We start from the raw sequence: 17,573 nt of genomic DNA on the forward strand, positions 1-17,573 counted from the left end.
CGACTGAGTCACCCAGGCGCCCCTGTTTGTCTGTTTAATTTGATTATAATATGCTGTTCTTAGCTGTGATCCAGTGGACTAAGGTACATTTCCTGCTAAGACTAAATCTTATTATGTTTTGCTACAAGTTTCTACTTTTGCCAGAAAGAAATAGGCAGAACAACCAAGAAAGAACCTAATAAAAATGGCTGCCTACAGGAAGTTCACAGGAATGGGGTAAAGGAAACAGGGACAGGAGTGAGACTTCTGAGTAAGCTTTGCATTTAGTTTTGATTTTTGAAACTTGGAAATGCTTTGTGTATTTTACAATGGAGTTAAAATGAAGAAACAATAAAACAGCGATAACTGTGTTTCACTTTGAGACCCTGGCCTGATGCTGACTAGATGGCACTTTAAGTCTGCTTCCCTAGAAGAGGGATGGGGGTGTCCTGCACAAGTGCAGAGAAGACCAGACTGAACATGTGTGCCAAGAAGGGTGAACTGCCTGCTCAGAGCTGGCCTCTTGGTGCCAGTTTTTGACATGTGAGGGAAGGGGACACACACAGCAGCAGAAACACTATGGCAGGGCATGGGGGACAGAGTGCTGGGAAGCAAGGTGGGGTGGCAGGCAGTCTCAAATGGCGCAGTCTGGGAGAGCCTCATGAAAAGGAGATACTTAAACAAGAAAGGAAAGGACACGCCACACCTATGTGACCAAGTCCCAGTAGAAACCCTGGACCCACGGCTTGGTACAGAGGAGGCACACAAACACAGTGAGAGAGTAAACGGAAATACAGCTGACTCTTGAACAACACGGATTTGAGCTGCACAGACTCACTTATCCGCAGACTCTTTTTGGGTAAATACACAGTAAATGTATTTTCTCTTCCTTATAATTTCCTTTTTAAATACATATTTTTGATGGAGGGCACGAGCAGGGGAGGGACAGAGAGAAGGGGAGACAGAGGACCTGAAGTGGCTCTGCACTCTCTGTGTAACTGACTGAACCACCCAGACACCCCTCTTCCTCATGATTTCTTAATAACATCTTTTCTCTAGCTTATTTTAAGACTTTAGTATATATTACACATAACATGTAAAATATGTGTTGATTATTTATATTCCTGGTAAGACATCTGGTCAACAGTAGGCTATTAGTAGTTAAATTTGGGGGAGTCAAAAGTTATATACAGATTTTCAAATGTGCCATTTATGTGGCCATTCAGAGCACTAAAATGAGACCATCTTCAGAGGGGACAACCAAAATGAAAACCCCATAAGCCATGCTCCTGATGTGGAGACAATCACTGGTAATCTGAATGTATTGGGGACCTCTATCTATGAGGGCTCAGATAACCAATGTCTGGGGCTCTTCACGGTGACTCCCCTAAACCAACTGTCTATCAGAAACCCAGAGCCTCGGGTGACTCTAAATATAGAAGAAAAACTGGTTGATTTCCTTCTTAACACCAGAGCTACTTTTTCTGTCCTCCTTTCCACTCCAGGCCAACTATCCAAACGCAGCATGATGATTAGAGGCATCTCCGGAAAACGTCTAACTAAATTTTTCTCTCAGCCCCTGGGATGTATATGGGGAAACCTAATTTTTTCTCGTTCTTTCCTGATAATGCCAGAGAGCCTTGCTCCCTTGCTAGAAAGGGACATTACAACTGAATTAGAGACTATGGTGCTACCAACTCCAGGACAGATAGACAGTTATGTGAGTTTTTGGAAATTACTAGACATTGTAGGCTGTGCATATCAGGGTTCAGGAAAATAGTTTGCCTGCTATATCAATTATTAAAGGAGACTCAATCCCACCTACTCTCCAAAAAGATAAATAAACAAACAAACTGGGGTCTGACTCCTAGACACTGTTTCTAGCCCTTGGAATGGTTACAAACACAGGAGGGCAATTACTATCACCAAGCTCACAGAGCTAAACATCATTAAAACACAGCACCAGGCCTTTCCTGAGGGAGGGACAAACCTTATCAAATGGCCCAAAGGATGTTTACTAAACAAAAATTTGTCAAGGACAGTTCTGCAAGTAGTGTCAGCCTATGAAGTGTGTCTTAGAAACAATCCTTTCAACCACAAACTTGTTCCCTCAGGCAATCAAGGAACCGAAGGCTATCCAGGAAAGACTAACAATTAGGTTTCCCTCATATGCCAAGGTCAAAGGAATTCCAACACCTGTTGGTATGGATTGATACTTTCACTAACTGAATAAAGGCCTTCTCCTGCAACAAAAAAAAAGGCACAACAAGTAATAAAAATTTTGCTTTATAAAATAATACCCAGGTTTGGTTTACCTAAAATTGTGCAAATTAATAATGGTAAATGGCTGCTTTGACTCTTTCTCTAATAGAACTCCTGGCCGTTAAAAAAGTTTTACACCTCAAAATAAAGCAGGCTGTCTGCTTATACTCAGCAAAACTCTAAATAATACCTCACAAGCATTAGATGCTTTAAATTTTTTTAAATTAAATTAGGGCCAAACTCTTGGAAATAGAGTCACCACTGCTCTCCTGCTTCTCCATCACCTGGGTTGTGAGAGACTCCCCAACCTATATTGTTTACATAGTCAGGGTCTCTCCTAGACTGTTTCACATGTTTGGAAACTGTAGACATTATCTTAAGATGCCATCTTGTTGGTCAGTATAATCTTTACTTTGAGTTCTTCTCTTTGTGTCTGCTAATGTTTATGCCACCTCATGCCTGCCAGCCTTCCTGTAAAACCATACTGTGGGCCACTCGAACAATCCTTGAGTAGACTCTAACTGCTGTACCCCTACACCGTCCCTTATCAGCTTGAAGAAACCAGAACGGTCATCATCCCTGTTCCCTAATGGCAGTTAGGGGCCCTATTCCAGGGGGAGGAATGAATAGGAAAAGAGTTAACATGAGGCAGGGAGAGATAAGGGACCTTCAGGGAGGCAGATTGCAGCTGCAGGTGGGAGGCTGAAGAAGCAGATGCGATTTTCCCCTTATAAAATCCTTTTTGGGTGCCCTCCTTCCATTATCAAGGGTACAAGGCGGGGAATGTAAATGAGACAGACAATCTAACCCTAAGACAACAGATGTGGGCCCTTGGTTCTACCCTAACCATCTTACACCCCTGAGTCTGGGAGCGATTACCTGTGAGTCTGACCGCAGACGCTCACCCCTTTAAACCAGGAGATGCAATATGGATAAAGGAGTGAAACGTCCAACCCCTAACACCCCTCTGGAGGGGTCCCTTCACTGTCATTTTGTCCACCCCTACTGCAGTAAAGGTGGCCGAGGTAGGTCCCTGGATTCATCACAGCAGAGTGAAGCCCGCATCTTGAAACTGGGAGTGCCTTCCTGATCCATCAACGCCTTGCAAGCTGACCATATGGAAGAAGCAATCTGCAACCCCAGAGGCTCTGGGAGACCGCAGCCCTGCTTCAGTCACTCTGGAAGCTGACTGATCTAGGCACGGCAGAAGCTTGAGGAATGGACGGTCCGGTGAAACAGAAGACTGTCCTTATTTTCTGTTTCCTTACTGTGACGCACTGTCACGCCTTGTTTCTCACCGTTATTGTGATTCTTGCTCTACTCTTTGCCATAGGATTGGCCGAGGCTGACCCGGAAATGTGGGGAGAGGTTTCTATTAGCACTCACCTTCCTCTTGGGGATAGGATACTTCATTGGTACCAACATGGGGAAACAATGGCCATAAGGGACTAGAAAATTAGATTCCCACAAACCTTATAGTGAAACAAAATACCCCAGTCCTACTACCGGGGTCTGGCTCCTCAAAAGCTCAGTTATTGGGAAAAAATGTTTTGCTTGGTGGAAAAAAAGTTCATCATCGTCTCTGTTAAAAACTTAACATACCTAGGCCAAAGATTTTATAACCGAACTGCCCGGAAAATCCAATGGTGGGGGACCCCAGATCACCTTGAGCCAGATCCCCATTCCTTGTCTAACTTCTCTCATCTCTGAGAGGCCTGGGACAATGTCGACGCAGCCATCAAATGGCAGGCCCAGGTAGACTATACTAGATTATGTGGAAGGACAGCCTATATAGTACTTCCCTCCGTCTGGTCAGGGTCATATGTACTGGAAACTATTCATCCATCATTCTTCCTGCTCTCACTTGCTAGAGGGAAACATTTGGGAGTCCAAGTGTATGGGGACAGGGAGACTCAAAGGAAGCAGTGTGCCTTACCAATTGGCAATTAAAAAGATAATAAATGGCTTCCTGTGTGTATAATCCAATATTATGGCCCTGCCACCTGGGCAGAGGATGGTCCCGGGGCTACCATACTCCCATTTACATGCTAAACCATACGATTAGAGTGCAAGCAGTTGTAGAAATTACAACCAATGAAACTGCCAGGGCTCTTACCTTACTAGCCAAGCAACAAACCAAATGGGCAATGCTATCTATCAAAATCGCTTGGACTTAAATTATCTGCTTGCTTCTGAGGGAGGAGTTTGTAAAAAGTTTAACTTAAGCAACTGCTGCTACAGATAATGAGAAAAAGTCATAGAAGAGATCACAGAACAAATGAAAAGGACTGCTCATGTCCCCGACCAGGCCTGGAATGGTTAAAACCCCAGGGAATTATTTGGAGGATTCTCAACTGTCAGGGGATTCAAAACTCTCATAAAAATTATCCTCCTAATTCTGGGAGGGTGCTTAATCCTACCTTCCTTAGCTCCCCAGTCTGCCTCCAGTCTCACTGAGGCCATGATTACAAAAAAAAAAAAAAAAAAAAAAAGACAGCACTCATGTAATGGTGTTATAAAAATATAAACCTCTAAACCAAGATGATGCTCTTTGACCCAAAACAGAGGGGTCTGAGCATGAAAGGGGGGAATATGGTAGGGTCCCCTCCCTAAGGAAAGAAAAAAAACCCTCAAGGCAATCTGACTATATGCTTATGACAACATCCCTCAGGACCTTGTAACATGAGACCACTTAATCAGACTGCATGTTTGTGTGTTACCATATATGGAAGACAAAGAAGTAAAAAATACATTAAAAACTATGCCATGTGGCACTGGGGCCTCAGTTCTTCTGGTAAGAACCCAACTAAGCAGTGCCCCAGGAATAAAGTTGCTTCCTGGAAGGCAAAGCCTGGTATCATGACTCTCTGTGCGAGAATCCTGCTACAATGGAGGAAGGAAAACATTCACCTACTACTAGGCTTAATTTTTGCATACGTGCTGGGTTTAAAAACTGGGTAATTAGCAACCCCGAGGTAATGGCTATTTTTCTGTTGATTCATTTTACCAATCACTTAGAAAGGATCTGAACTTGAGTAGCCAACATATGTATCAAATATCACAATCAGAATATTTTCCTAGAGCAAAGAAGCAAAATTATTTTTTTCCACAAGTAGAAAAAAATTATATAATAATGTTCTAAATTTTCAAGAGTTTTAAATTCCTTATCATGTTAAACCAGGTATTAATGTTAAGGAAGATAAACAGAACCAGTGAAATAATTTCTATCTAATGTCAAAAAATATTGACCCTCACACTAAGTTTATTGTAAGTTCCTTTTCATCTCAGTTTGCATTCCTTCAACATACAATAACTGAGGCTGTAGGGAATTAATCAGTGGCATGCAACAGAAGGGAAAACCATTTAGGGGACTAAAAAACCTTCCTGTAACCATCCTTTTTTTACTTTACATTTTAGTTTTTATTAAAAAATTTTTTTCTTACATTTATTTGAGAGAGAGAGTGTGAGTAGGCAGAGGGGCAGAGGGAGAGAAAGAATCTTTAGCAGACTCCACGCTCAGCACGGAGCCCGATGCAGGGCTCCATCCCACGACCCTGGGATCATGACCTGAGCCAAAATCAAGAGCTGGATGGTCAACTAAGCCACCCAGGCGCCCCCCTTGTAAGCATCCTTAACAATAGGATGGACCATGGTCATAGAAGCCTGAAATTTTCTTTCTAACACTCAATTTTACTCTGAAAACTGATCAGAAAACATGATTACTAATACTGTAAAGAGTTTCCATGATAGCTTTATAGACTTCATTAAAAATGACAGCTTCCATATAAAGGAAAAACTCAGTCTGTCTCCTGTGTGCCTCCTTTATTATTCACACAAAACACTTCACTTCTGATACTTCTGGTCACCAAATGGGTGATTTTTCCCCACAATAAGCAATTCTCTGTGACATCAGCTGGGTGCCCTACAATTTAACTCAATTCTGACATTACTCACCCAGAGACAGTATCAGATCCCACAGGTTAAGGGCTCGGTCTCACAAGACTGTCCTCTCCCCCCACCCCATATGCGCGCGCACACACACACACACACACACACACACACACACACACACACACGCCAGATGCCAGGTGCACCTGTTATCACCTGTGCCTCTGACCAACCAGCTATTTGCAGCACCCCCTCCTTAGGTTCTATTAATTTGCTACAGCGGCTCACAGAACTCAGTGAAAAACTTACCTATGTTTACAGTATTAAAGAATGTAAAGGATGCAGATAAACAGCCAGATGAAGAGATACACAGGGAACTTGTGTCCCTGCAGAGTTGGGGAGCCCTACCCTCCAGTGTAGATGTGTTTACCCACCTGGAAGCTGTCTGAACCCCACACTACAGGAGTTTGATGGAGGCTTCCACACTAGGCATGATCAATTTTTAACTCTATTTCCAGCTCTTCTCTCTTCTCTGGAGGTTGAGGTTTGGAGCTGAAAATTCCAAGCTTCTAATCATGCCTTGGTCTTTCTGGCGACCAGCCCTCATCCAGGAGCCACCCAGGGTCACTTCATTAGAACAAAAGACGCTTCTGGTGCTGCTACCACTTAGGAATTTACAAGGGTTTTAGGAGCTTTGTGTCAGGAACTGGGGGCAGAGAGCAATATATGTATTTTCCATTTCCTCAGATTTCATAAAAAAATCCATAGCTATATTTTCAATTTTCAGTATATATATTTCAAATTAATTCAAAACACTGACTTTATCACCATGACAGAAAAATTCAAATTTATAAAACTCTGTATTATACTGTGTCAAAAGAAATAAAATAAACTGAAATGTGAACTAAAGGTTAAATAAATAAATAAATGTTTACCCTCTCTCTGGGGTGTTGTCCAAAGAAATCTGGATGTACTGCAAAATAGAATGGCCTCAAGGCATTGACTGCTTCAGCTCCAGATAAAGCTCTTGAGTAGAGAAACCAGTGTGGAAATATCTTCTCCAGACATAACCTTTTAAAAAGATTCAGATTTATTATATCAAGGCACTGACACACACACACTCAGATCCTCAATGCATAAAGTGACAATAACATCAAAATTATTATGTATGGAAGATACCATAGAAACAAGACAGAAACCAAAACTGTGGTTTTCTGAAATATATAAAAGTTTTGACAAGCAAATGTCCACGTCTGAAATAAATAAGTTGCGGGGATGTGATGTACAGCATAGGCAATATAGTCAATAATATCAGAACAACTTTGTATGGTGACAGATGGTTAACTATGATTATCAGGGAGATTATTTAATAATGTATAAAAACATTGACTCATGATGTACACTTGAAACTAAGGATACTGTATGTCAGTTATACTTAAAAAGAATTTAAAATTAAATTAAGAAATATATTAAAGTTTTAACAAGCAGTGAGTACCACGTGGCTTCTAAAAACAGTGATTTTAAATTCTTCTGGTGCAATATGAAAAAATAATATGAATTAATAATGAAATTTCCAAATTTCCCCTCAAAGCCTATTATGAAATACTAAATGGCATTACTACAGATGATGACAATTTTCTATAACATTTTTTTCTTCAGATAAAAAAACCTCAATATCCAATAATATAATCTTTTATAGTGAAAAATATTTTGAAAATTATAATGCTTAAAAAGAGATACAAGATGTCCCTTGGTTTACTTCCTCATTGCTAGCATGCTAAAATTATTTTAGTTGGATAACTTAACATTCTCATTCTTAGATTCTGGCATAACTCACCTAGGAGTGTTTTTTTAAAGTGTAGTTTTAAATCCAAATGAAAATATTTGCAATTTTGGGGAAGCACTTCCACGACATCTATTTTTGAACATTATAATTTTACCTTTTCCATTCCATAATGGTCTATAAAGAAGTCTAAATATTAGGCACATTTTTGTCTTAATACATTACCTCATAGATAATTGAGCATGAGTGTTGTCTCATACAGTGTTGAATCTATAGAAAGGTTTTATATTTTTAAAATGAGAGATTATCGAAACATTTATGAGATTTTGCTAACAATCTGGAGACCACCAGCATATTTTCAGATTACCTTTGGTTTTGTTTTGGGGTTTTTTTTTTTGCATATATTTGACCCTTTTACAAAGTCAGTATATGTAGGCTGTGTACAAAGGACTACAACAGGAGCCTGAACAATAAAGGAAACAGTAAACAGGTACCCGAGTCCTCAAAGTGGGGCAGCATAAGTAAAGATTGGTGATGGCTCCACTCAGTCCCCATTTGAGTTTCAGTTCTCATTTCTAAGTGTCTCACGGACACTTAGCTGTCCTGTCAGCCTGTCAAATTTTGTGTCTATAAAAAGGAATAGAGGTCACTGTCTTCCTTCTAATCTCTGCCTGGATACAGAACGCAAGGAAGCAGTTCAATCCAGGATTATCTTCCTTATTTCTGTCATTCGGGTAACACTGTTCTCAGAGTTGCCAAAGCACAAACCTGCAGAGGTACCACTGCCCAAAGCAGTTCACACCCCCACCCCATTTTGGGGTGCTCTGGAAGTGGGTTATTTCTTCTCACTTTACAGTGTCCCTGGAAACCGTTCCTTCTTTCCATTTTCTGTGCTCCCCATTTATCACCACAGGGCTGGACTGCATAGCCTCACCATCCGTCTACCCTCCAGTGTTATCCCTACCATATTACATACAGGTTAATTTTCCTGAAATTCCACTACCACTGTATTCCCTGCTAAAACACCTCTGCTGGTGTTTCAACTCCTGCTGAATAAACTCCACTTCTTAGTCTGGTATTCAAGTCCTCTGTAATCATTTCCAATCTGTCTTTACAACATGACCTCCTACTACTTCTTTAGACACCTCAGGTCAACTCTCAGTGATCTCTCTCATTCTTCCCTTTCTTCTGCGTGGTTTCTGAGCCCTAAACACGCTCCCTGTGCCTTAGTTCCATCTACCCAAACAGTACTCACTCACTAAACAATTATTGTGTAAGTGCTACGTGCCAGAAGGCAAGATGCCCATTTCCCCCAGATACTTCCCTTTAGTATCCTCACTATAAACAGTCTTCCCTTCTTCTAATCTCTAAAAACAGAAACTGTGGACCCAGCATATTTGGAGCACCATACCATAACATGTGAGAGATGTTTCCATTTGTTCTCTTCCTCCACCCACACCCATTCTCCTCAGCTATCATGCACCCTTGAAGGCTGTAAACATGGTTTACATGTGTACTTGCCGTTGTTCGGGTTCGTTAGTTGGCATCTGCTGAAAAGCACTAGCCAAACACACTTAGATGTGCGAGAGAAGTGCTGGGAAAGGGAGAAGGTAGGGAGAACTTTCAAACCAGGAGTTAGGTCTGACACCTGTAGGGGAGAGGGGAGGCAGGACTGGGTAGGAAGTCTTGGGCTGCAGCACAGTTCCAAGAAGCGCTCAGGTAGGCCAGTGGAGTGTCCCTGGGCCAAAGATGCCCACTGGCAGAGTCCTGTGTCTTGCTGGAGTGAGCCTTAGTATTCCTGCTTTGCTTGGTCACTGACAGCCAGGAAAGCGTGGCTTCGGGACAAATCCTTTGGTGGACCCGGAGAGGCCAGAGAGCTCAGTGGGTATCTTATAACCACCACAGCACAGGGTCTGGCACAAGTATTATTGTTTTTATTTTTTAAATTTTTTAAAATGTTTATTTATTTTTGAGAGAGAGAGACAGAGACAGAGAGTGTGAGCGGGGGAGGGGCAAAGAGAGAGGGAGACAATCTGAAGCAGGTTCCAGGCGCTGAGCTGTCAGAACAGAGCCCAGTGTGGGGCTCAAACTCATGAACCACGAGATCATAACCTGAGCCAAAGTCGGACACTTAGGTGCCCCAAGTATTATTTTTAATGTACGTTAAATGAATGTATAGTAGGTTTTTAATGAAAGGAAACAAAACAATCAAGGAAAGGTAAATGGAAAACAATATTATACTGCTTGAAATCGAGCAGATTCAGCACATGAAAATCTGAAATTGCAAGATATTAAGGAAAAGATTAGATTTTGTAGGCCACGTGGCCTGTATTACAACTATCTTACTTTGCTGCTATAGCAGGAAAGCAGCCACAATGAGCACGTGAATGAGTGTAGCCGCGGTCACAGAACTTCACTCACATAAGTAGGCAGTGGGCCCGTCTGCCTCATGGACTATACTTTGCTGACCTCTGCACTAGAGGAAGCATCCCAAGTACATTAAAAAATACGTGCACAATTTCCTTCTAATTTTTGTGGAACAGACTATGCAAGAGAGAGATCTGTCAAATTATTTGCATTTTTCCAAAAAGGAAAGTTATCCTACCTATAAGAGCAAAGCTGCTTTGAGTTAAATGCAGAGCCATTAACAACACGTCAGGGGATTAGGTCCTAAAGAATGTCACTACTGGTATCTGTTTTGCACATGATGTGATTTCTAATTAACAAAGAGTTTGCACTGCAGTTACTCCAGGGCAGTGTTCATCATGATCCATAGCACTGTAAAATCAACTTACTGGGCTATGAACCAGCATTAAAAAAGAGAGGATGCACAATAGAAAATATCACTGGATACATATTTTTTAATGTTTTGTTTTTGAGAGAGAGAGAGAGAGAGAGAGAGAGAGAGAGAGAGAGAGAGAGAGCTGTGACAGAGCGTGAGAGGGGGAGGGGCAGAAAGGGAGGGAGACTGAATCCGAAGCAGGCTCCAGGCTCTGAGCTGTCAGCACAGAGACATCATACCCTGAACTGAAGTCGGAAGCTTAACCGACTGAGCCACTCAGACGCCCCAATATCACTGGATATTTTCTCAGGCTCAGTTGGTTAAGCCTCTGACTTCAACTCAGCTCCTGGTTTCAAGGTTGGCAGCTTTGAGCCCTGTGTCCGACTCTGTGCTTACAGTGTGGAGCCTGCTTGGGACTCTTTCTCTCCCCATCTCTTTCTCTGCCCCTCCCCAACTTGTGTGCGCGTGCATACTCTCTCTAAATAAATAAATAAACTTAAAAAAAAAAGAAAATATCACTGGGTAACTATTATTATGAAACTTGTATTTTAAGGATTATGATTAAAATACTGTTTTCTGAAGGCTGGAATAAAAACAAGCTGGAAAAGCGTGGCTCTATTCTACAACCACTACTATTCACTGCCTGTCAAAGGCATGGAGTGAGGAGGCAACCATCACTGAAGGGAATGGTCCATGAGATGTTACAGAACTCATTCCTCCAGGCTCCTATGGTCTCTCCTGTATCAGAGCATGAAAACACAATACTTTAGCCTGGTTTTCTGTGGTTGAATATTATTAAAAATACCACACCATGAAGAATGTCTCCTCATCTGCAGAAGAACAGTTTTTCAGGGCACTGTATCCCACAGTTGCTTTGTTTCCCTGCCACTCCCCCTCCCCCTTCATCTCTTCACAGTTGTGTCAGGAATTCTGTCAGAGAAAGTCTCCCTTTGTTTGAGAATCCTTGTTATTTACAACTTGGTGGAAAAAGTGTTTCCTCTAAACAACTTCCTTTTGCCAGGAACTATTTACTTGCACAGAATAGTTATTTAAAGGAACTAATTACTGCCAAGTATGTTTCAGAAAACTAAAACTTCACATATTTTTATGTAGCAGGTCAAATTGTCTTGTAGTTATATATTTTGAGCCAAATGAACAATATTTTCCCCTTTTTTGACTTGGCTACCAAGAAGCCAGGACTGAATTTGATGTCTGAGTAATTGTTGACCAGTTGTGGTTTTTTTTTTTTTTTTTTTTTAATTCTTAATGTTTATTTATTTTTGAGAGATAGAGTGTGAGTGAGGAGGGGCAGAGAGAAAGGGAGACATAGAATCTGAAGCAGGCTCCAGGCTCTGAGCTGTCAGCACAGAGCTCAACATGGGGCTCAAACTCACGAACCTCAAGATCATGACCTGAGCCAAAGTCAGATGCTTAATCAGTTCTGCTTTTTAGTATGATTTTTTTTTTCTCTACAGGGCTTTTGATCTCTTTCAATTATACTATATATGCCTATTATACAATGTCAATTAAATTCATATATTTGAACTCAAATCCTTTCTTGAAGTAGGATTTAGATTATATATCATTAGTAGCAAATACAGTAATCAAATGACCTTACTATACAATTAAATACAATTTAAATGTAAAGTGGTTTTCCATATGACAGCATAGACTTGAGGGCAACATGACAAAAACTGTGCCAAGGACAATCTTTATCTTTTTTTCTCTTAAATTTTTCATACTGAACTATTCTGAAACATGGTATTTTTTTTTCAGCTTCTGCCCTGAATGAACTCTTGGAGGGTCTGGATGTTAATATGAATTTTCTTTTTCTTTTTTCGTTCCTGCCCTCCATCATAATATAATTTTAGAATTTGAAAAATAAAAATAAGTTAAAATTATCCAAATGCATAACAGATACCCCCACCCACACTATTTACAGATTGGACCACACAGCTTACCTTCTCACCAGTCTCAGGTGGCAAAACATTTCTGAATATATGTATATACATCAACTGCCAGCCATCCATTAATCACCTAAAAAGTTAAGCAGATACAAGTAATGAACAAATGGAATTTGAAATTAAAAATTACCATTTATATTAGCATCCCCCACTCCCAATATGAAATGCTTATCCATAAATCTAACAAAATATGTACAAGATCTATGAGTAAAACTGTGAAATTGATGATGAAATCAAAGAATTAAATAAATGGATATCCTATGCACATGAATAGGAAGACTCAATATTGTCAAGATATCACTACTTTCCAACTTGATCTATAGGACAATAGATGAAATCTATAGATTCAGTGCAATCCCAATCAAAACTCCAGTAAGTTATTTTATGGATATTGGAGGTTCTTCAAAAAGTTAAAAATAGAACTACCCCAGAACCCAGCAATCACACCATTAGATATTTACCAAAGGATACAAAAATACAGATTTGAAGGGGTACATGCATCCTGATGTTTATAGTAGCATCATCAACAATAGCCAAACTATGGAGAGAGTCCAAATGTCCATCAAGTGATGAGTGGATAAAAAAGATGTGGTACACACACACATAGGAATATTACTCAGCCATCAGAAAGAATGCAACCATGTGGATGGAGCTAGAATGTATTATGCTAAGAGAAAGAAATCAGAGAGAGAAAAATACCATATGATTTCATCACTCATATGTGCAATTTAAGAAACAAAACAGACCAAGAAAAAAAAAAGAGAAACAAAATAGATAAACATATGGGATGGGGGAAGAAAAGAGGAGAGAGGGAAACAAACCACAAGAGACTCTTAATGATGGAGAACAAACTGAGGGTTGATGGAGGGAAGTGGGTAGGAGATAGGCTAGATGGATATTAAGGAGGGCACTTGTGATGAGCACTGGGTGTTGTATGTGGGTGATGAATCACTGAATTCTACTCCTGAAACCAATATTGCACTGTATGTTAACCAAAATTTAAAAAAAAGAAAGAAAGAAAGAAACCAGCATACAGATGTCTAAAGAAGCTTTATTCATAATTGCCAAAACTGGGGAGCAACCAAGATGTTCTTCAGAAGGTGAATGGATAAGCTGTGGTACATTCAGACAATGGAATATTATTCAGCACTAAAAAGAAAAAAAGCTATCAGGCCATGAAAAGATGTGGAAGAACCTTCCAAAGCTATAGTAATTAAAACAGTATACTGACATAAAAATAGACATATAGATTGATGTGACAGAATAGAGAGTCTCAAAATAAGCCCATGCATATATGGTTAATTAATTTATGACAAAGGAGCCAAGACTATACCATGGGGAAAGGACATTCTCTTCAAGAAATGATGCTGGGAAAATTGGACAGACATATACAAAAGAATGAAATTGGACCCCTGTCTTATACCATACACAAAAATTAATTCAAAATTAATGATTTGAACATAAGACCTAAAAGCATAAAACTCCTAGAAGAAAACAAAAGTGGCCAGCTCTTTGACAATGATATTTTTGAATATGACACCAAAAGCAAAAGCAACAAAAGCAAAAATAAACAAGACAATATCAAACTAAAAGGAAAGCATCAACAAAATGAAAAGGCAACCTCCTGAATGGGAGAAAATCATTGCAAAGCATAAATCTGATAAGGGGCCAATATCAAAATGTATAAAGAACTCAGCTCAACAGCAAACAAACAATCTGATTAAAAAACCTGAATAGACATTTTGTAAAGACATACTGATGGCCAACAGACATATGAAAAGATGCTCAACCTCACTAATTTCAGGGAAATGCAAATCAAAACCACAATCTGGTATCATCTCACGCCTGTTAGAATGGTTATTATAAAAAAGGCAAGAAATAACAAGGTTGGTGAGGACGTGAAGAAAAGAAAACCCCTGTACACAGTTGGTTGGAATGTAAATTGGTGTAATCACTATGGAAAATAGTAAGGAGTTTCCTCAAAAAATGAAAAATAGAGTTACCATATGATCCAGTAATTACTTTACTGGTTATTCAAAGAAAACAAGAACACTAATTAAAAAAGATAAAAGCACCTCTATATTTGCTAAAGCATCATTTAGAGTAGCCAAGATATGGACACAATCCAAGTGTCCATTGGTTGAATGAATGGATAAAGACATTGTAGTACACACACACACACACACACACACACACACACACACACACACACACACACAGAAGAATATATTATTCAGCCATAAAAAAGAATGAAATGCTGCCATTTGCAACAACACGGATGGACTTCAGGGATCATATGCAAAGTGAAATAAGTCAGACAAAGAAAGAGAAAAACTATATGACCTGTCTTATGTGTGGGATCTAAAAAAAATAAAAAGAAAAAACCCATCAAGCTCAGAGATAAAGAGAACAGATCGGTGGCTGCAAAGGGTGGGGTGGGGGTGGGGGGAAGAAATGGATGAGCTGTCCTTTTTTTAGTTTACATAAATTCAATATAAAATTTTTAAAAGTTTAAAAAAGAAAAATAAATGAGCTATCAAACCATGAAAAGATGTGGAAGAAAAAGTGACAGAAGCCAATCTACAAAGATTATGTACAGTGTGATTCCAACCATATGACATTCTGGAAAAGGCAACACTATGGAGACAGTCAAAAGTTCAGTGGTTGCCAGAGGTTGGAGGGAGAGAAGGATGAACAGGTGGAGCACAGAGGATTTTTAGGACAGTGAAACTACTCTGTACTACCATGGCAGACACACGTCATCATACTTTCGTCAAAACCCATGGAATGTACAACACCAAGAGTGAACCCTAATGTAAGCTGTGGATTTTGGGTGGTAATGTGTCACTGTAGGTTCAAACTGTAACAAACGTACCATGCAGGTGTGGAAGACTGTGTGTCAGGGACAGAAGGTATATGGGAACTCTATACTTTGCTCAATTTTGCTGTGAACCTAAAACTGCTCTAAAAAATAGTGTATTTTTTGGGAAGCCTGGGTGGCTCAGTCGGTTGAGTGGCCGACTTCGGCTCAGGTCACGATCTCACAGTCCGTGAGTTCGAGCCCCGCATCGGGCTCTGTGCTGACAGCTCGGAGCCTGGAGCCTGTTTCGGATTCTGTGTCTCCCTCTCTCTGACCCTCCCCTGTTCATGCTCTGTCTCTCTCTGTCTCAAAAATAAATAAACGTTAAAAAAAAATTAAAAAAAAATAGTGTACTTTTTAAAAAGGTAAACAGATAAAAGGGGGAAGATTTTAATCACATGAACTTTTCCAACAATTTAGATTATAGGAAGATGTTGAACTATAGTATGATATCCATGTCAACTGACATAGTGATTTAAAAAAATCCTAAGAGGAAGAAAAATCGTATGAGCAGTCCCTTAATAAGTATTGAAATGCCTATTCACCCAATAATCACCAAGTAAAACATTCCATTTCTCCCTATTATCAAGCTCTTAGCTGTCTTACTCCCTATTATTCCACTCTTCCAGGCATCTGTTCAGCAGCATTATTCTCTCAAACAAACCATTACATGGCTAAAGTCCTATTCCATCAAATCTTGAGCATTAAGTATGTTTAAAAAATATTTTCATGATGTAGTCAATATACCTGAACCAAGGTAATGTAATGAAGCATATCTGCCATTAATAAAATGACAGAAATATGTATTTTAAAGACAAATCGAGAATTACCTTGAAAAACTTATGTATTCAAACAACAATGGATACTTTACTTTCTGGTTAATTGGTGTGGCAAGAGTCTCTGGGATGCAGAATGTGTTAGACATATTCATTTCAATGTTTAAAAAGATGATTTTACTTAACCATCTACCTTTATATTTTGTTTGAGACAAATACACAGATACAGGAGACACTCCTACCATTTTGAAGATTTCTGAGATGAAATGGAGGAAAAAGAACCATTTGGACTATCTAAAAGTTCAGTGCAATCTGTGATGGACTGAATTCTCACAAAATTTTCTCAAGAAGTAACCAGAATAATCTAATCTTAGTTAAGATGGCACAGACAGAAGGCTCAAAGCTTGCAAAGACCAGAAGGATATACATATCCTATCTTTAACTGGCTACCTGTAGGTAGTAAGATATTAAGTGCTTTAATTTTATTTCCTTGTTTACTTACAATGAACATGTGGCATACATTCTTAATCTTTTTTAATCAATGCTTTTAACATTCAAATTTAATGAAGAAAATTAGTATAGCAAGAAAGAGAGTTGTTCACTCAGTATTTAAGACAGGACCCTAACCCTGGAATATCTGTCCAAAGACATTCCTGGACTGTAGTCCCAATTTAGCTCAAGAAGAAACAGCTCACCACACTCACACATAATGAGTTCATTTTTATATTATTATGTTTTTAAGTTTATTTTTTTTTTAGTAATCTCTACACTCAATGTGAGGCTTGAACTTAAAACTGTGAGATCAAGAGTCACATGCACTTCTGACTGAGCCAGCCAGGCGCTCATTTTTTATATTATTAAGAACATTTATGCCACTTAATGGCAAAGATACTAATAAATGAGCTAAAACTGTGGGTAAGAAATGAGGAATAATACTTGAGATGCAAATGATCATCTAAGAATACAGATGGGAAACAGATGAAATACACAACCATGCTCTAACCAATATCCATTATTCAGCATAAAATGATCTAAAAGCACCCTTGAAAAGCCAGAATTACTAAACACCACAAAGCACCTCTGTCTACAACACAACAGTGCAACCTGTTTTGTCTTTTGCAGCAATATCTTAGAAGTTCATAAAATCAAAATGTCTACATCCAATGAATAATGTAGATGATCCAGAGGACATGCTCTCCTACACATTTTCAAAAGCAAGACATTAAAACACAACACTGAAAAGAAACTGTTATGATAGCTGATTTGAAATAAATGTTTT

At 39.4% G+C, this 17,573-nt stretch overlaps 1 protein-coding gene across 2 annotated transcripts in view; it reads right to left on the reverse strand.

The window, feature by feature from the left end:
* TCAIM (T cell activation inhibitor, mitochondrial) overlaps positions 1 to 12,962 on the reverse strand; it is a 74,841-nt gene extending 61,879 nt beyond the window's left edge. The window contains exons 1-2 of one of the 2 annotated variants that reach the window (XM_086720269.1): positions 12,656 to 12,962; positions 7,065 to 7,200 (exon numbers count right to left, since the gene is read on the reverse strand). In XM_086720269.1, the coding sequence (XP_086576395.1) occupies positions 7,065 to 7,200; positions 12,656 to 12,684 (165 nt within the window). In that variant the 5' untranslated portion in view covers positions 12,685 to 12,962. The remainder of the gene's footprint in view (positions 1 to 7,064; positions 7,201 to 12,655) is intronic. The other variant, XM_025913937.2, reaches the window with a different exon arrangement.
* Positions 12,963 to 17,573: the final 4,611 nt, after the last annotated feature.

Source organism: Puma concolor, chromosome C2 (genome assembly GCF_028749965.1).
Source record: "Puma concolor isolate L17-30 chromosome C2, mPumCon1.1.hap2, whole genome shotgun sequence".
NCBI lineage: Eukaryota > Metazoa > Chordata > Mammalia > Carnivora > Felidae > Puma > Puma concolor.